Raw genomic sequence first — 21,221 nt, 5'->3', positions numbered from 1 at the left:
TGTACTTAAGTACAATTTTGAGGTATTATTAGTTTACTCTACTCCACTACATATCAGAGGCACAAATAGTACTTTTACTCCACTACAATTATTTGAAAACTTAAGTTACTAGTTACTTTGCAGATATAAATCATTATATCATAAAACCTACATCAACTACTTTAGCCCTATTTTATACGTAGGCTATCTGAAAATATCCTAGATCTGCTATCTTCAAACATTTTTGTACTTTTGCTTTAAAAGTATATTCAATGCCAATACTTTGTACTTTTACTCAAGTAACTTTTTGAACACAGGCCTTTTACTTGTAACAGAGTATTTTGGTATTGCTACTTTTACTTAAGTAAAGTACTTCCACCACTGATCATCAGTGAATGTTTCATGGCCCTGGCATGGCACTCCAGCTCTGAGCTAACGCAACATCTCAAAGTGAACGCGAGAGGTCACTGTTGAGCTAAAAATAAAAGCCTTAACCTAATGATAAACCTCACCTTTTAATGACAAGCATGAAGTTTAATGACAAGCTAAATGAGTACTCACTCAGTATAGCATAATATTCCTCTACGCACTGCCTACTATCAGTGGTGGAAAGTAACTAAGTACACTTACTCAAGTCCTGTACTTAAGTATAATTTTGAGGTAGGCCTACTTTTACTTTACTTGAGTGTTTCAAATTTTCTATACTTTTACTTCTTCTACTCCTCCACTACATCTCAGTGACAAATATTGCACTTTCACTCCACTACAATTATTTGAAAACTTTAGTTACTAGTTACTTTGTAGATTTTGATTATTATTACAAAACATACATTAGCTAATTCAGCCCCATTCAAAAATAAATGCCAAAAGATTTTCATGCATGTTGAAAACATGAAATGGGACATTTCTGCATAATGAGTACTTTTACTTTTGGTACTTTAAGTATATTTTGATGCCAAATTGTCCAATACTTTTGTACTCGTAAATTTTGAACACTATTGTAACAGAGTATTTCTGCATTGTGGTATTGATACTTTTACTCGTGTAAAAAATATGAGCACTTTTTCCACCACTGTACAGTATCAGTAGCCTATATGAGCTTTTAAATGTTGAGCACTGATTATTCGAATCTGTTTTATGAATGCCCGCGACCATTTTCACGCCAATTAAACCAAATGAAAATGGGGTTTATACTAAAAGAGGAAAAAAAAACGTAATTAGAGCCGCACATGATTGAAGCAAGCAGATAAACAATTATATATTAACACTCATTGAGGCAATAAACTTGAGAGATCGAGGGTTTTGCAATTACGCCTGGGTGCGGTGTAACAGTGTTCCATTGTCTATTCATTTATTTGCCTCTCTGGAGAGGGAAAAATGGAAAGTTTTTCAAGCGCCCCGGCGGTTGGGAGAGTTGAGACTGTAGTGTTCTTGTTTTAAAGGCTGATTTAGACTTTAGTTGCGAGCCGGTGTCGCGCACCCGAAAAATAGCAGATCCACAAGCTCACAACGGTAACCGGAAGACTCGCCCCAAAATACGCTCGCCCCTATTTTTTTTCGCCGATCCCTCTTCCCCCCAGCGGTTCGTGTATTCTTGTATTTATTTTACTGAGGTTAAGCCGGTTAGGAATAATTTTAGGGTTAGGCATAGTTTTACTGAGGTTAAGGTTAGGAATAAGTTTAGTTTTAGGCATTGTTTACTGAGGTTTAGGAATGAGGTTAGGTTTGAATAGGTAGTTTTACTGAGGTTACGTTTAGGAATACCAGGTGGCAACCGGCCGACCGTACTGAGGTCGCCGGATTTGCCCCGGGTGCGACTGTGTTTTGGGGCGAGCGTTTTGGTATTCAGTACAAACAACTGCAGGCTTTTAGGTATGTATGGGAGGGCGGGTGGGGGCGTGCATGAGGCGTGCACGGGACTCGCTCACTCACGGGCAGACGGAATAAAAAAAAAGAAAAAAGAATTGCAGTTATTTCGCAGGCTGGGAAATAGCGGCCAGCAGTTGGGATTTTAGAACTAGAACAGATGCAGGATACTTCTCCTGTCGTCTGTCTGGCTTCAGACTAAATGTGAGGGAGGAGAGTCTGTAGATCTATAAATGTCATGGCACCAGTAGATCGATATATTGTCTTTTAGATCGTTTTGTCTCTCTCTCTTTTTTTTTTAAGGGGAGAAAGTTGGTTCCAGAGAGAATGCTGAGAGGAAGAGTCTGCATGAAAGGAGAAGTCAACTATGTAGGAATTCAGGACTGAAGTCATGGTAAGTCCCCCCCTTTACTAAGCTTTTGACTGTGACTGCATGGAAAGCCTGAAAATTTGTCGGGGGGTAAAGACTAAGGTGGGGGGGATTGTATGTTGTTTTTTCGTCTGTTTTGTGATGTGTAAAAAGGAAAAAGGGTGACATTATATGCAATGGCTTTTGCCATATGCTATTTAATTGTCCCCAATAAAAAAGTATTTAAAAAAACAAACTCAAAGGTGGGGTCTATAGGTTTTTAGTGTATCACTATATGTCATCTGGCTTTTCAGTAAATTAAACATGTTTATTGCAATACCTAAGAGAGTTTTAGATATGGAATATTGTTATTCAGACATGTATGGCTATACATTTTAGAATGTCATGAATGAACTTGTAAAATGTGCCACTATAGGTCAGCAAATCATACTTAAATCTAGGCCTAACCTTTTCTGGTCTTTTACGTGATTATTGCTCAACAATTTTCTGGTCAAATCCATGTAGCTGACTGATGTGGAGAAGTTATTCAGTAGGTATAACTTATCTTTGTGTTTAATGAAGCTGTCAAAGTAATTGATCTTAAGAGTGAATTATGACGACAAGATATCTGTAGGCTACATTATGTCATCATCTGTGATGTTTGAAGTTCAATGAATCCGAAAGGAAGTGAGATATCTTTCAGGACAAGTCTCATCTCATCTCTTGAGCATTGTGTTTATCATCTGATCTCCACCCCTTTTGCTGGACTCATGCTCTCTGTCTGAGCAGTCTATAGGGCAGGCTACACAGACGCGCACACGCACAGACGCACAAAGAGGAAAGCAGCACAGACAGTGGCAGACACAACAAGGCAGACTGACTCAGTGGTGGGAGAGAGAGAGAGAGAGAGAGAGAGAGAGAGAGAGAGAGAGCGAGAGCGAGAGATCATTTTAGTGTTTCCCCCTTCTGTGTGTGTGCAGGGCAGGGCGGAGCAGTTTGGCAGAGAGAGAAAAGAGAGAGGGGGGAGAAATAGAAAGAAGTAGAGTTGGAAAGAGATGGATATAAGAGAGGAAAGGCAGCAAGGGTTTACTTTTTTAATTTTAGGAACCTTGGACAGCAGCGACAACAGTGTGGTTACAGTGATGCCACATTTTCCACATTGGATCTGTGAGAGAGAGAGAGAGAGAGAGAGAGAGAGAGAGAGAGAGAGAGAGAGAGAGAGAGAGATGGAACAAGGGGTGGCATGGACTGCAGTGTACGCAGCAGAACAGGATTTTGTATTGCTCTGTGCCCAAATTGGAAGGTTTGGAAGAAAAGGGCTCTTGAAACAAAAACAAACATGCATCACGTGGGCACAAACGCGTGTATACATACCCTTACAGCAACAATGCACAAATGCCTGCATATATACTGAGGTCAATCTGTGACAAGCTGACTCCCAGGTCCTCCCACAGTGAATGATGCCGCGTTCACACGGGCAGATAACAAAGATACAAAAACACACAGCATCTTTGTCACTCTGTCCCTTTGTATCTGTGTTGCTCAGCACAGTCGTTGACGTCATTAAGCGCACTGTGTCATCGGTTGTAGTTTTGTATCTTTTGTATCTGGAAGTTGAACCCAGCTCAACTTGAATTTGTAGCTTCGTATCTTTGTATCTTTTCAAGCAGCTAAAAAACGTCGGATGTGTCTTTTTATCTTCATGTTGCTGGCTTCCATTGAAAATGAATTGTAGACTGTATCTTTGTGTCTGCCCGTGTGAACGCAGCATGACATTGGTCCATGTTGCCAGACTGACGCTTTGGTGACGGATGAGGACCAAACAAGAGGGAAAGATCCCTTCCTTGGTCGAATAGACCAGTACAGTAGTTCTCAACTTTTCAGGCCGCGACCCCCCAAAATGATCATATTTGAACTGGGGATCCCCCACCCTAACAAGCACTTGGTAGGAGTTGAGGCATTACCTTTAGTTTAGCCTCGGGAACCCATGCCTTTTTTTCCCAGTTCCACAGATAAATATTGTGAAAATAACCGTTGCGAGGCATTGTGAGCTTGTAGATCGGCTATTTTAATTTCTTTGCCTCTTTCTTACATTATTTGATAATTTGGCCAATGTTTGACCAGTTTTTATATAGTTTGTTGATTACTTTTGATGCAGTAATGGTCTTATTTCTTTTCTTTCTTTCTTTTTTCTTTTAGGTTTAAAAATATCTTAAAAGTCCTTAAATTGTCACTTCACTGTCATCTGGGGGCCCCCCCCCCCCAAAATCATGTGGGGACCCCCCTGGGGGTCCCGACCCACAGGTTGAGAACCAATGGAGTAGACTGGGAACAATTTGCTTTGCAGGTTGCATATCCGGTTCTAGAGTGGATGCGGAAATGGTCTGTGTTCGTGCGCGCGTTAAAGTGTGCAAATTATACGCCGCCATCATTCTGAGGTTGTGATGGTGGAGATTTGCGAGAGAATTATGACCTCTCGCGGGTGTCAGGGAGCTGACGCCAAATTCTGGGAGACTTCCAGAGCTACTGGGAGCAGCGGGATGTCTGCACAACACGTGTCATGGCCAACACCGCCATGGTTATTATTCATTATCTGCACGATCTGTGCTCGTGTCTAGGAAGTTAGCCACACTTGGCAACAAGCATACTAGTTAAAGCTCAAACATTTAGCAACGTCAGAACACAGGAATAAGTGCTGACTGCTGAGTGTGGGTTGACATGCCTGGTTCTCTGTATAGTGTCGTGGATATCCAGTCCTCTACAACAATGGTTCTCAACCTGTGGGCCCACATGTTTTTTTTGGGGGTCCCCAGATGACAGCGAAGTGACAATTTAAGGACTGTTTTTAATACCTCAACAAATAAAGAAAGAAAAGAAAAAGACCATTACTGCATCGAAAGTAATCAGCAAACTATACTATAAAAACTGGTCAAACATTGGCCAAATTGAGACAGAGGCAAAAATTGTGAAAATAGCATATCTGCAAGCACACAACCCAGTTCAAATAGTCGCGGTTTGACAAGGTTGAGGACCACTGACTGCTCTACAACAGTATTCTGGGATAGCCCCGTCGATTACTCCACAGTAGCAAGCCTTGCACCTTGGAAAGTTAAATATATTTTGGCATAGACCTAATGTAACAACACATACTCGAAAAGGGGATACAGGAGGAAAAGGGTGATACAGGAAAAGGGAGCATATTGTTTAGACAGTTGCTGCATGGTTTACCTTGGTATCCTAGTTTCTTGGGGCACTACACTGCTCTCTCTCTGCATTCTATGTATGTGATTATTTACTCCATGGGTTCTCAATGGGGTCCGGGGGGGTCCTTGAGGGAGTTCCAGGGGGTCCCCAGCTAAATGCAATTGAACTAGGTATCTGGAAATTGTATGCCCAGCCTGACAAACGACAAACAACCAGGAGAACGAGCTGAGATCACGCTCATCTGGAAAGATGAGCGATCCGATCTTCTCCTTGTGGTTTGTATAGAGTTCGTAATAGTTTCTGGATTTTTTTCCACCATCCATTCACTCCATAGTCCTTTCAGAAAATCATTATATTGAGTTTTTAAGCCTGGAATCAAGCCATCCAGACAGCTGATGAATCATCCTATTACAAATGCTTGAAATCTAAGCGTACATATGTACGCTCGTTAATAATTTTCCTTAGTGAAACACCTCACTAATTACAGAAAGATTTTGCTGTTGTTAGTTTGGACTCTCTCCTGTGACCAATCCGGTGTGGTCAGGATCAATCTCCACCAGCATAGGACCCAGGGTCATTGAATGACTAAAGGGGGGCGCATGCTACCATTTGATCATCCTCTCACCGCGGTGGTTTGAAAACTAACCAAAGTCACCGGACTATGAGCGCCTAGTATCATGATCACCTTTTAGGTGAAAACGTTTCCGCCTAAAAGGTGAAAGGGTGATCACCTAAAATGGTACCATGCAGCCACCTTAAGCCTCTCTACCGCGGCAAGGTCACAGCAAAATGAGAGAGGAACATTTGAGGTGACAAATATACAATGCAGTAACAGAATCTTGATTCTTATTTGATCAGCACTGCCTAGTTTGATAGTTCGACTGGATAATTCACAAGCCAGCCGTGTTGCAGCGTGAGTGGCGGACGAAAGTTGAATTCGACCAACTTTCCTGTAAATTTCATATGCAGCGACTGATCAAAAACCTTGCCATATCATATCCATCAAGCACTGTGCAGTCTCATCGGATGCTCTCCATAGCAATGTATTGGATCCATCGACTTGACATCAGTCTCCGGATACCGTGTGTCCGTAGCATAAGTCATCACGTACATGACATGTGTATTATCAGCCTGATTTTCAGTAGGAAATGCATTGCTGGGATCGTCTACTCCAGGGGTCTTCAACAGGGGGTCCGGGACCCCTAGGGGGTCCTCAGAGTTACAACAGGGGGGCCGCCAAATCTTTCTGTGATCTACGATTTTTTTTTTACATGAACCACTTGAACCCTAGCATCCGTATTCTGAGGAGAACGTTTGGCAAAAATAGCAGATCTACAAGCTCACAACGCCTCGCACTGCGCTGTCAAAGAATGAAACTATATAGAATGTAAAAGTTTAATCTGCAACACAATTTTATACAATATGTAATGGGGGTCCCTGCTTCATTTCTCTCTCAGCTAAGGGGTCCTTGGTCTGAAAAACTTTGAAGACCCCTGGTCTACTCTAAACCAGTGGTTCTCAACCTCCCAAAAGAATCATATTTGAACTGGGGACCCCCTACCCTGATAAGCACTTGGAATGTAGGAGTTAAGGCATTCAATTTAGTTTGACTCGGTTCCACAGATGAATATTGTGCAAATATACCATATCTACAAGCTCACAAGAAACATGAGGCGTTGTGAGCTTGTACATTTTCACAATGTTTGCCTCTTTCTTATATTGTTTGACAATTTGGCCAATGTTTGACCAGTTTTTATACTATAGCTTGTTGATTACTTGCAGTAATGGTATTTTTCTTAGGTATTAAAAAGGTCTTAAAAGTCCTTAAATTGTCACTTCACTGTCATCTGGGGACCCCCCCCCCCCCAAAATAAAAAAAATCATTTGGGGACCCCCCTGGGGGTCCTGACCCACAGGTAGAGAACCACTGCTCTAAACCATCTGTGTCTTGTGGTGTGGTCCTGTGTGACAGGCTCCACCCATCTGGCACCTATAAGATGGAGAAAACAAACCATAAGGTCTGGCCATGCTATGTGACCCCAGGTCTGGCTACAATATGATACAGCGGGATTTAGGAAAGGAAACCAGTCTCTTAACAGTCTATCCTCTCTTCCTATTGTATTATGCATATCTCTCTCTCTCTCTCTCTCTCTCTCTCTCTCTCTCTCTCTCTCTCTCTCTCTCTCTCTGTCTCTCTCTCTCTGTCTATATCTCTCCCACATTCCTGTCCTCTTCTCTTCTCTCTTTCACCCCTCTCCCCCTCCTCTTTCGTCCCATCTGTTGTACCCCCCTCATTTTCACGTCTTTCTCTTCACTTCCTCTTTCTATTCTCTCTCTTTTCTCTCGCAATCCTCCACCTATTCCCCCTTTCTTCTTTTCCTCTTTCTCACCCCTCCCTGTCCTTTTGGATTTTCAGTTTTTTCTCTCCCCATCTCTCATCTAGTCTACTCTCCTCCCCCTCTATTCTTCCTCTATCCCCCTTTTCATCACACACCCTCTCTCTCTCTCTCTCTCTCTCTCTCTCTCTCTCTCTCTCTCTCTCTCTCTCTCTCTCTCTCTCTCTCTCTCTCTCTCTCTCTCTCTCTCTCTCTTATCTCTTCCCTCCTTCTGCATAGTTTCTCTTCCTCTGTGTTGTCGCCCCTATTCCATTCCCCACCTCCTTTTCTTCACTTTTTGTCTCCCTCTGTCCTTTGCTTTACACTCCTCTGCTGTTCCACCCCCAACCTCCTCTCTCTCTCTCTCTCTCTCTCTCTCTCTCTCTCTCGTTCACCCGGTCCCGCAGTGGGCCCACATCTGGTTTCCATCATGGCTGCCACTGCTTTTGTTTCCCATCGATCTCTCCCTTCCTCCCCTCCTCTCTTTATCTCTCCGTTGCTTTCCATCCCTCTCTCCCACCCTTTGTGTGAGCCCCTCTCTCTCTCTTAATTCAATTCAATTAGATTTATTTACATGATGTGCAATACAATATGAATTCCAATCATTCCTATTCCCCCTTACACACACGCATGTGATGTGTCACGGGCATGCATGCACACACACACACACACACACACACACACACACACACGCACACACACACACACACACACACACACACACACACACACACACACACACACACACACACACACACCATCTCTGCATTACTTTTTGTTCTCTCTCTCTATCTGTCTGTCTGTCTGTCTCTCTCTCTCCTCCGTCCTCTCTCTCTCTCTCTCTCTCTCTCTCTCTCTCTCTCTCTCTCTCTCTCTCTGTCTCCCTCCTGCTCTCCGTCATTCTCTCTGTGACAAGCATCCGTTCAGAAGACCGCTCTGGTCTTTTCCGTTTCAGTCTGTCTGCGCACAGAGAGAGAGAAAGACAGGAAGCCTGACGGAAGAGTGACATGCTCTGATTCAGCCTCCACATTAAACACTCACACACGCACATGCGTACGCACACCGGCAGACACACACACACACACACACACACACACACACACACACACACACACGCACACTGAAGCATACACATATACACACAAAAAACCCAGAAAGCCTAATACTTCATTGCACAGCGGTATCACTTTCTTGTGTGAAAGTAAATTCGTCTGAACACCTGCACATACATATTAACATAGACAAAGACAAATGGATACGCTTGCATCGTACACACACACACACACACACACACACACACACACACACACACACACACACACACACACACACACACACACACACACACACACACACACACACACAGCAGTCATCAAGTAGCATTAGCAGCGCAGAGTCATATTCCAAATTGGATAACTCACACTGAACCACTTAAAGGAGAGGAGGCGCCGGGTTTAAGCGTGACGCTCTCTTCCTGTCTAAACGTCTCAAACGGTAACCTTGTTTACAAATCTAATCACGGCTACGTTTGTTTCATGTGCACTTGCACACAGGTCTGTGGGAAGAGAAAAGAGAAAGACAACGATTGGCTACTGATTGGACTGGAAACACTGGAGTACAGTTTACACTGTAATTCAACACAGCTCTGCATCAATCAGCCTGTCTCCTTCCTTAGTCCATTAAGACCTGAAGCCGACCCCCATCTCAAAATATTTTGTTCCAGGGGAAAAAATAAGCAAAGATTTGAGTTTTACAAGAATTATGTAAATTCAAAGATGTGCACACTTTTTTGCGATTTTTCAAAAATAGCAGATCTACAAGCTCATAGCACGGCACTCGCTATGAGATTGTACTGTAGATCTGCAATTTTTTTGAAAAGCCAAAGTGTAAAATAATGCTAATTAGCTCAAATAAAAAAATGACACAGATGCGTTCCCGGTCTTAATTGGTTAGACGAGGCTCGTTCATTTCAGCCACATTCCTAAAATGGCCAACATCGCATTCTTTTTTTAATGATTTGGATTAAATTGATACTGTAGCCAGCCCCGTGGGGACTTGGCTTATTATACAGTAAAGCTGCTCTCCGCAAGTTTCATGTCCTAGTCAGGATTTGAGCCCAAGTATCCCGAATGGGAGACCAAACCTTCTACTGCTTGTGTGACAGAATCCGGTGTCTGGCTGGCCTGGGGAGATATTGCACTCATGAGCTTCAGGCACCACTACTTGTCAACCAGTAGAGTGTCCTACCTGACACCAGGGTCCAGAACGATGTCTCAATAGGCTCTATTCACAGCAGCCATATGATGAAGACATTCACAGGTGTTACCAATGATACTAATTCATTAATTAACTCCATTCATTTCTGGTCAAACAGAGTCAGGGTGCTGTTATTGTGCATGTTGGCTCACTGGAAACACTCTGTTACACCAGTGGGTCTACAGTTGGGGTCCAGGGACCCTCATGGGCTTCCAAATGGCACCTTACAGGTGTGTAACTCTGAGAGTGTACAAATGGAACCAAATGGACCCGTAAGGTTCCATTTGTACACTCTCAGAGTTATGGGGGTCGTGGAAACCACTGTGCTACAATATGGAACAGAGCCTTCATTAGTATCATTGGTAACACCTGTGAAGGATGTGATAATATGGCTGCTGTGCATAGAGCCTATGGAAGAGTATAGGGAGACCACCTCCATCCACTGCAGATGTACTCTGGTATGCTCTACAGATTGGTTCAAATAACGTTTTATTTATTAAAATAAGTTCCGGATTGCAGCTTTCTATGTAAGCAACCTGGGAACTGGGAATATAATCAAATCAGCGAGCCGGCTGTCTGAAAAATGGCAACAAATCTGGACCGATAAGCATCCATTTATGTTTTCAGGGTCAGGTCACCACTGAGGATGCAGCTGTCTGCTTGCAACCAGACTGAGGTTTACCACACCCCCCGGTGCGGGGCTAGGAGGATGGCCACAAAACAGCAGCATATAAAAACAATGTAGAATATTGAATATATTACATTATAACCATTTTTCAGTGAGACAACCTCTTGTTTATTTAAAAAAATATAGCAGACAGAAAGGGAGAACTGTGAGCTACACACATTATAGGAAGTGAAGCATTTTTCCATGATATCGCAGGTCATAGGTCATGAGCCAGATTCCAATTAGGTCTAGGTCTATTGCTAGTTCTAATAAACACTGTTGGTGCAACCTAGACACATCATCAGTGATGTATCCTGGGTTCACTGGGTGTTTCGGGTCTTGCAACATCAGACACCCTCGCAGTCAGGCGACCCATCCGGGGTTGATCAGGCCCCAGCTTGTGTCTAAGTAGCTTGTGTGGTCCACGGATCCCCCCCGCTTGATCCACAGCCATCCATCTTGACGCCTTTGCAGCGTCGATGATGTTTGATGACTCTTCTGTTGTGCAGTCTCTTCTTGTTGGCAGTAGGCCACATGGCCCGGCGATGAATTGCTTAAAGAGGTGGTGCCATGGTTTTGCACTTTTTCTGTTTTTCATGTGTCTATGAGGTTGATAGAACTTCATTAAGCCCCCTGGTGGTGTTTTTATGGTGTTTTATGTCTTCTCTGACTATTTTGAGTTTCTACCTGGAGGCTGAAACCTTGAGGGTCAAACGTGCCAATAGAGAAACAGCGCTTTAGTGACATAGTAAAAATATACCCTCCCCCTCATTATCATAACCAACAGGTGTGGGCATGAGGAGGAGGAGGGACTAGGAAAGGTGGGTGGTGCTAAGGTGGTGGAGGAGGTGCTAAGGTGAGAACCAGGTATACTTAATGAACTGGAGGCGTGCCCACATAAAAACATTATTTTAACAATTTCTTTACACTTTTTTTAAATAAATCTTCCTCCTAGTATAACCATAATACCTGATGATTATGTTTTAGGGGGGGGGGGGCAATCACTGAAAATCACGGCACCCCGTCTTTAATTTATACTCTATTTTCGCTGCACGACTCCGTCATACGATGTAGTATAAGCCAGGCTATTATGAATGATGTGTTATGTACCTGGTCAAGCCACCAGTATACCCCCTAGATAAAGTAGTTGGAGGGATTACAAAGTGACCACAGGGGTGCTCTGAAACAGTCAAAACACTTTCACTTCTGTGAGAGCGTTGAATGTGGGGGAGCGTTATGAGGAAAGATGAGCACATAATAGGACTAAATCACAAGATCACCAGCACTCTCTTCAAATTCTTCTGGTTTATTAATTGGCAGGGGCAACAATTGTACACGGACACGTCTCACTGTGTGCCTTCCTCAGCATGTGACACGCTGAGGAGTGAGGAAGGCTCTTGCCGAAACGTGTCCATGTGTACCTTGTGGATCTTGTGATTTTATTCAACTATGTTTGAACCGCGCACCCGATAAAAGTCTGTTGTTTTGACGAGTGCTCGCATTCAGTGTTGCCAGATTCTGCAAGAGAAATAAGTAACCAGGTCTATGAAAACAGGCCCAAAACCAAGAGTATAGGCAACATGAGCACTTGAGCAACGGGTCGCGATACGACACATTGTGAGCTTGTAGATCTGCTATTTTCAAAACAAATCTTGATTTTTGTTGTTACATTCTTTATGTGGAATATTTGTGAAACACAAATCTTGTATTGGGGGTCCTTGGCACAAACTATTTTCAGATGGGGGGTCCGCAGATAAATACATAATTATAAAGTAGGATGTGGGGGTTTCCTTGACATGAAAATGTTTGAGAATCACTGATTTAAAAACATTTAGGAAGCAAGCCCAAATAAGCTACTACACTTTAGAACCCAAAAAAACGCAACCCGCAACTAACAATTTACAAGCGGCTATACAGAAAAACAAGCCCAAAGTCGCTTATAATAAGCAGATATGGCAACACTGCTCGCATTTCCATTGAAGTCACATAATAGTACTCCCTTTGAGTGGCTGATGTCACTAACAGTCTGTTATGGTACAAGGGCTGATGTTAAGAGCTTTTCAATTGTTAGTTGAAAGGCACACAAGGCAGTATGTCTTGTACATTGATAATGTCCTTTGTTTCATGTGGCACTTACTGTACAAATAGTGGCAAGTGTTTCATGAGCTCCGAATGTTAGCATTTATTTTATTCGTTTTGATTTGTTTTATTTAGTTTACCCATAATAGTGTAGCTTAACATTGTTTGGTTTAGTTTTTTACAGTGCTTTAGTTCAGGCTACTTCACTTAGCTTTGGGGGATATCCTTTTGCTTTGCAATTGACTCAAGTCACGCCAGATGCTGAAGAAATATGGGTTTTAGCCTGAGTGCGAAGTTCCTGCTAGCTTCCCATGCGATCCTCCCCAGCCCCCCCCCCCTGTGCTTTTACTAGCCGCTATATGTTCTGTCAGTGAGCCAGAAGGTCTTTTAGAGCCCTTTTATTACTCCTACACCTCTGACACATGCGGTCGCTGTTAGCCTGTTGTTTACCACAGCCCAAACCCTGCAAATAAAACTAATCCTTGTGTAAAGGAAGGATTCAATTCCATTGTATTCTACACAAACAGCCCACCTCTCTCTCCCAGAAAGAAGTTGCAGGATTCTCCTGGAAAACATGAGATCGACTCACGGACACCCGCCGTGAATGATCAAAAAACTTCCCACAAATCCCCCAGAGGCAGAACAAAATAGCTTTTATGCATTTTGACTTACAGTACACAAGTGATTCATCCGGATCTAACTTGTATTTAATAACTGACAGATCCACCAAACTGTACATAGAAACCGTCGCTACTGTAGTGCAAGTACTCCTAGTTCCTGTGACACTAAATGCTAGAGAGAACGGTGCTGGCAGTATTGAGCTAAAAGGATAACACAAAAAAGTCCTGGGGACTTGTTTCCATTGTGGTCCTATGTATTCAATTAATCAACATAGCATACAAAATTAACACAATAATACATGTCATCAACAAATACAAATACTATATTTTAACGACCGACAGTGCAGCGCCCGAGTCGGGATCGAGCCCTCGAATCTACGGCTCACCAGTCCGGCCAACAAAGCGAGCTCCCTTAATGGAGGTAGTTACAGTATGGCTAGATATATGGGGACGCTACACTCTCCCCATGGTTCGAATCCAAGCGCGCCCTCGCGCTTCACTCCAGTGACAGACTCCATTCACTCTTGAGTTCCCACACGCGAGCAACGCGCCACTTCTGACACCAATGTAACGACCGACAGTGCAGCGCCCCGAGCCGGGATCGAACCTTCACCTCCACTGCTCACCAGTCCGGCCAACAACCCCCCTGCGCCAGGAAAGCTATCCCTCAGTGGAGTTAGTTATGGCCAGACATGGGCAGGCTACAATATGTACAAAAGAAATGGGGAAATTACATTTACCTCCTCTTTTGGTCTCCTGATGTTTTTTTTCCAGGCCAATTTGGAAAGAAACCAATGTTACACATCCTTTAATGGATGGTGTCAGGACATTCCACAGTTTGGTGACAGAGCAGTAGAACGAGAACTTTCACATGTTTGTTCTAAATTTGGGTGGTATACCAGATCATGGTTCCGGCTGGTGTTGTGGCTGTGGGTGTCACTCACTCACAAATCACGACACTTGGTGTAAAAATGGACAAGAGCTGTTGTTGAGGATCCTGTAATACGGACCGACACTACACACGGACACACACTCTGGAGTGTGTGGAGAGGGCCATGTTATTTATTTCTTTGTGTAGTGACTATCTTGAACTATCTTTAGGCACTCGGCTGGGCACAGGGAAACCTGTGCCCAAACCTTTTTGACGCGTTCTCACTCCTTCTCTTCTCTTTGTCAAAACTAACTTGGAACTGTAACTATTGTGGATTAAACTATGTAGACCACTCTCTCATTTTTGTCAAAAACATTAAGAGGCACACTTTTTTGATAAAATGGTAAACTAGACCTTACCTACAGTATTTGCTCTTTGAAATAATGTTCTGCCTGAACTTCATCAGTCAGTGCTTCGAAACAGATGCCATTAACAACAACATACCGGTAATTGTTTGCTGATTTGTAAGCAAAGGTCTTTAAGGTGACACCAATATACATTACATTACATTACATTACAGTCATTTAGCAGACGCTTTTATCCAAAGCGACTTACAATAAGTGTATTCAACATAGGTAGGGAACGAAAACTACTAATCACCAGAAGTCTTTAGTGCATTTTCTGCAAAAACAAGCAACCAAGAGTATACCTAGCGCTAAGGTAAAAGTGCAATATATCAGCTACCTATTTCCTTAAACAGATGAGACAAAATAGCTAAATCAAATGAGCATGAGCTAAAACAAATAAGTGTATCGACTAAACAAGATCCAATAAACAATCCAATAATCCAATAAACAATACAGCAATAGAGAACAAGCGTTCGTACAACTAGTTAACAACAAGTAGGTCAGGCAGAGAGGAAGGGTAATGTTTCCTGAAGAGGTGGGTTTTCAGTCTGCGGCGAAATATGGGCAGTGACTCTGCTGTCCTAACATCAGTGGGAAGTTCATTCCACCACTGTGGGGCCAGAACAGAAAAGAGTCGTGACCGTGTGGATCGGCCAGAAGGACCCTTGAGGCCAGAAGGACCCTTGAGAATATAGTTGGCAAATAGTAGTACACCGATTTCATGCCAGCAATCACTTTGTAATTAAATGCATCTTGTAATGGTGGATATTTGATTGATATTTCTGTATGACATCTATTTGTTAATTGTTATTTTATATTATTAAGTAGTAGTGTGTCAGGGGAGGGATAATGTGCTGTTTTTAATTTGGGACTAATTGTCCTGTGTTTTCATGTGCACTCCTTGGGGATTGACTGTGTCACCACAATGCAAACCAGTGGTGCTCCCAATGAAGAATTTAGCATCTTTTTCTTCTTACAGATAATTTTCTGCTTTATATGACAGTGACAGTGAGTAGACATACAGGAAATTGAGAGAGAGAGAGAGGGGGGGGGGGACATGCAGTAAAAGAAACCAGCTGCAAGAAACTCCACGCAAGTACGCGAATGCAATTCACAATGCTTGGCACGGCCGGCACAAACCTACTCAACATGCAGTTTTATGCACCGGTAGATGTAATAAACCCACATTGTTACAATTGAACCTACAGTCTGCTGTGAATCTGTGTAGCTAACTCGGGCACAGTCCACAGTTTTGGACATATGAGGTTTCCACCCGACAGAGACAATATAGTGTGTGGACTGCTACCATATTAATATGTACAGTGTGTGTGTGTGTGTGTGTGTGTGTGTGTGTGTGTGTGTGTGTGTGTGTGTGTGTGTGTGTGTGTGTGTGTGTGTGTGTGTGTGTGTGTGTGTGTGTGTGTGTGTGTGTGTGTGTGTGTGTGTGTGTGTGTGTGTGTGTGTGTGTGTGTGTGTGTGGAGGGTTTCGACAACTTGAGAGGGATGCCCAAAGACAAGGCAGAAAGGCTGGCAAAGTATTGTGCTGTCTCTGCTGCCATATATGGCGGAGCCGCTGCTACTTGGAGTGCTGAGTGACATGCGTGTTGTATCATGAGGACATATCCATGAGTTTGTGAATGTAACCTTTACTGCACCTAAAATATTTGTGTCCCTGTATGCTTTCCCTGTGTGTGGACATAAATAAATTGTTAAACTGTGTGTGTGTGTGTGTGTGTGTGTGTGTGTGTGCGTGTGCGTGTGTGTGTGCGTGTGCGTGTGTGTGTTTAATATGGAGTCTGAATCAGAGTATGTCACTCCAATCAGTCAATCAGTCGTATGGTAGTGGAACCGCACTGGGTTCTCTTAACAACAAGTACAACCAGTACAAAGGAGGGTATTGCATAAACGGGTGGGGCATGCATTGCATTCCCAACTTGCATCCTTCCCGACTTGCATCGCTCCTGAGTAAAGTCTAGTATTATGAAAGATAGAGCAGAGAGCACAAATCAAAGACAGCTTCATTCTGTTGTTGCCTGCCTGCTACAGAAACCCTTGCTGCCTGCAACGCACGTTGTGCTTGCACCGCGCTACAATTTTAAGGCAGGGGTCTTACATTTTTTTCAAGGACCCCTTAGCTGAGAGAGAGATGAAGCAGGGACCCCCCCACTACATATTGTAAAAATGAAATTGGCTGCTTTTTCATAGAATCAGTTTTTTTTCCGATTGATATATGTGAGATTCATGTTAATGTGTATTGTGTATTTTCAGACATTTAACCACTTAAACCCTCAGTACTAAACTTGACCTTTGGCTCTGTACTTGGTCTGCTCTTTTTTCCCCCTCTACACCAAACCTATTCACCGAAAATAGGGATGCTATGGTTCAAGTGGTTCATGTAAAAAAAACTAAAAATCCTATAACGCAAAGGTTTTCTGGCTCCCCTGTAGTAACTCTGAGGAACCCCTGGGGGTCCCGGACCCCCTGGTGAAGACCCCTGTTTTAAGGTGTCCAAAAAGGAGCTATTTTTTATAGTACCATACTCTTCGGTTCCACTGAAACGCAGTGGGCAAAAATGATGTAAAGGCTTACGATTTCTGGGAAACGCAGGCATCAAGTTTGACAGAACTTCTATAAGTTCTTTTGTTTGTATTCATTTCCCCCCAGTTACTATGGAAAAATAAAGCCATTTGAACCTGAAGCTCACGCTACCGCGGTTGGGGGAAAAAAAAGGCAGCTTGGTTTGGGTAGCCAACAGGAGCAGCCAGAGGACCATAGGGTCTTAACAGCTCCTCTGCCTCTGCCAGTGTTGCCATGTCTGCTTATTATAAGCGACTTTGGGCTTGTTTTTCTGTAAAAGTCGCTGGTAAATATTGGTAGTAGCGGGTTGCGTTTTTTTGGGCTTGTTTCTAAAGTGTAGTTGCTTATTTGGGCTTGCTTCCTATTCGGAACTACTGGTTTAAGCAACATTTAGAAACTTTCTAAATGTTGTTTAAACCAGTGGTTCTCAAACATGTTCATGTCAAGGACCCCCAAATTAACATGTAAACCGCGTATCCCCATCTGAAAACATTTTGTGCCAGGGACCCCCATAAAAGATTTGTGTTGTTAAAATGTTTCAAAAATATTTCACATTTTCCACTTTTTCTCCAAGTTTTTTTTTTTTAAATAGCAGATCTACATCGTCTATTTGAAAATAGCCGATGTAGATCTGCTATTTAAAACAAATATAGGTTTAGGTTTAAAGTGCTCATGTGGCGTAGTAGTCACTTCTTTTGGACTTGTTTTCGTAGACCTGGTTGCTTATTTCTCTCGCAAAATCTGGCAACACGGCTGGAGTCTGATCCAGAGCTATTACAATCAATTATGCCACTGACCCTAAGTCACCCCATCTGAGAAGGCACGATTCAACCTCATGTACTTTCTGAGTAGTCTATATTACACACCACTGTTTCCCCCCGAGCTTTCCATTTTGAAATACCTCACATCAAATCCCACTTTTAAGAAGAAAAAAAATATATTTTCCATCATCTTACTACAGTACAGTTTGTTAGTCTTTCTCTTCCCCCCAGTCCCTACTTTTCCATTTTCACTCCCTCTTCCAGTCCCCCGGGGTCAAATAAGTGTTTGCAAATAATTCTCAGCGAACATTTGGACACTCAAGTTAAAGCTGCAATCCGGGAATCCATTTGTGAATTGATAAAAGATAATTTTACCCAATCTGTATTGCAGAGCTGTGATTCTCAACCTGTGGAACGGTGCCCACTGTTTGGGCCTTGAGGATGTTGAAAGTGGGCCCCCAAACAATTGGCAAAACACTAAGATCTTATTGATATTATAACATTAATGTAAAAAAGTGGTATACATGGGCATGCCCCCTTTTGTGGCCATATACAGATGTGAGTGATTTGTTTGCACCTGATGCCATGACGACAGATTGAGGTTAGACAACACACACCGTATTTGGGCGTAGCTGCATTGGGAACTCCTTACATAGTTATGGCTGAGTCATGGTCACATGGGCATGATGTCAGAGGTCCGTCCATCCGCCTGCCTGAAAATGTAGTTTTCATTGTGATAACGATAGCTTAGAACTTAAAGTAATAGTATACTACGTTAGTTCCTTTGATCCAAGCTGGAACACAATTGATTGATTGATCGTTAAATCAGCATGCTCTGAAAATGCACTCGGTCCACCCATCTGACAGCCTAACGCACTGTGTCAAGTGGTCAGATGGGTGGGCCGCGAACCCTTTCGAGATTTTCCAGTGGGTCCTGATCCAGGAAAGGTTGAGAACCACTGCTGTAGAGTACTGTATGTTTGTAGAGATTTCTTTATTGCACAATTTAGAAAAACAGGGCTGACTCTGTCAAAACACACTACACACAATTCAACCAACCACACACTCCAGCCGCATCACTCCTCTCACATGGCCATGTGGCATCTAAGCATGAAGCATGAAACAACTAAACAGAACATGTATTTTCAAATACAATTCAACGCCAGGTCTGCATTCTTCCAGGGCCACACACACGCACGCACGCACACGCACACGCACATGCACATGCACATGCACATGCACATGCACATGCACACACTAACTGCATGCACATGCACATTTTAACTACAAGTAAGACGCGCGAACGCGGGAAGCGAACGCAGCTCGAAAATAACAATAAGAAGAATAGAAAGGAATGAGCAATTGTAGAGAAGTGGGTGGTACAGTTAAATGTCCTCAAACTAAGGCGTTTTCAACTTGCCATCCGGCCTGAAATATGCACAAATGACATGGAATTCTTAGATATCCCAATAGATGAACTCGTGTAGATGCTTTTAGATGTGTTATTTTTTACTGTAGCTGCTATATTTCTCTCAGAGGAGTGTAATTAGTCACCCAGGGGCAGGCGGATTTCAGCCACTGTCAGCAGCCAATGAGAGCGTGAGTCACATGGGGGCGTGGCTGCACACAGGCAGTGCACACAATACTGCACACAGACACACACACAACCCGAGCACGGTTTCATAGTAAGCTCCACTTGCGAAGGCGCGCCTCCTTCCGCGCGCCTCCTTCCGCACGCCTCCTTCTGCGCCTCCTTCCGCGCCTCCTTCCGCTGCGTTCGCTAAAACATGCTTTCAACTGCATCCCAACAGGATTTAGCACAGGGGCAGTGTTGCCAGGTCTGCTTATTATATTCAGGTTTGTTTTTCGGTAAAGTCGCTTGTAAATATTGTTAGTTGCAGGTTGCATTTATATATATTTTTGGCTTGTTTCTAAAGCGTAGTTGCTTATTTGTGCTTGCCTCCTAATGATGTTTAAATCAGTGGTTCTCATGTCAAGTACCTCAATCAACCAAATGATGTGACACACACCCAACATCCATCTCATCTACAAGCTCACAATGCGGGGTGAGCTGGTAGATCAGCAATGGTGGGCGCACGACAGCAGTGCACTACTAAGTATAAATGAAGCCTAAATCTAACAATCTTTTTAAAGGGCAAGACCACTTTAGTAGAGGTTTGGGTTGTGTAGTTACTTTGCCATGGTGTAACTCCAAACGTGGACAAGAAATCTAAAATAATTGCTCCATTGATTAGAAATTGATAATTCAAAATATGCTCCTCATTGACTTACATTGTACGGTAAAACAGCTCTCAAAGGTACTCTTTTAGCACATAAACAAACAAAAACAAAGATGATTCAGACAATATAGAACATCACCAAACCCAGTACTGTTTGTTTTTTATATAAAAATGTTAACTTCCTGTTGATTTTGCTATTTTTGTTAAGAAGAAAACCCGGACTGGATTTGCGGATCCGGATCCGGATCTTCAAATAATAAAAACATTTTTATTAAAAAAATAAACAGTACTGGGTTTGGTGATGCTCTATATCGTCTGAATCAACTTTGTTTGTGTTGGTTTACGGGCTAAAAGAGTGACTTTGAAAGCTGTTTCAGCATACAATGTAAGTCAATGAGGAGCATATTTTGAATTATCCATTTCTAATCAATGGAGCCATTATTTTTTATTTCTTGCACACCTTTGGAGTTACATCATGGGAAGGTAACTACACAACCCAAACCTCTACCAAAGTGGTCTTGCCCTTTAAAGCATAAAACAATCATTTTTCCAGGACGACCAGGAAAATTGTACTATACTTGTGGGAACATTTGGCCCTCACAAGCATAGTCATACAAGCACACGCACACGCACACACACACACACACACACACACACACACACACCGGACTTGCTCGCTCACTCCCTCCTGGCTCTCTCTCGCCAACCAACCCCCGTTCTTGGTTTTCCGTACACTGTGTCCTCCTAATGTCTGTGTTCTCTCTCTCTCTTTCTCTCTCCCATGTCGTTCCTCTGTCCTTCCTCTGGAAGTTCTACCCGGCAACAATATGGCTTCTGTTGATGAGAATGAATCCCAATGTAATTGTTGTCAGATGACATTCAGAGAGACTCAGAGAGAGGACTTGGATCGAGGTGAAGAGGAAAGTGAAAACGGGTGAAAGGACGAGAGAGAGAGAGAGAGGCGGGGGAG

General features: G+C 43.0%; 1 protein-coding gene across 1 annotated transcript in view; it reads left to right on the top strand.

The window, feature by feature from the left end:
* Nucleotides 1-1,979: 1,979 nt before the first annotated feature.
* arhgef40 (Rho guanine nucleotide exchange factor (GEF) 40) overlaps nucleotides 1,980-21,221 on the top strand; it is a gene marked incomplete at its 3' end in the record, with an annotated part of 75,491 nt that continues 56,249 nt past the window's right edge. The window contains exons 1-2 of the mRNA XM_080450824.1: nucleotides 1,980-2,049; nucleotides 2,149-2,239. Coding sequence (XP_080306950.1) covers nucleotides 2,237-2,239 — 3 coding nt within the window. The 5' untranslated portion in view covers nucleotides 1,980-2,049; nucleotides 2,149-2,236. The remainder of the gene's footprint in view (nucleotides 2,050-2,148; nucleotides 2,240-21,221) is intronic.

The sequence above is a fragment of the Gymnoscopelus braueri genome (assembly GCF_963280865.1).
Source record: "Gymnoscopelus braueri genome assembly, chromosome: 15".
Classification (NCBI taxonomy): domain Eukaryota; kingdom Metazoa; phylum Chordata; class Actinopteri; order Myctophiformes; family Myctophidae; genus Gymnoscopelus; species Gymnoscopelus braueri.
Note: the sequence above shows the minus strand (reverse complement) of the source record. Positions and strands in the feature narration are given on the sequence as shown.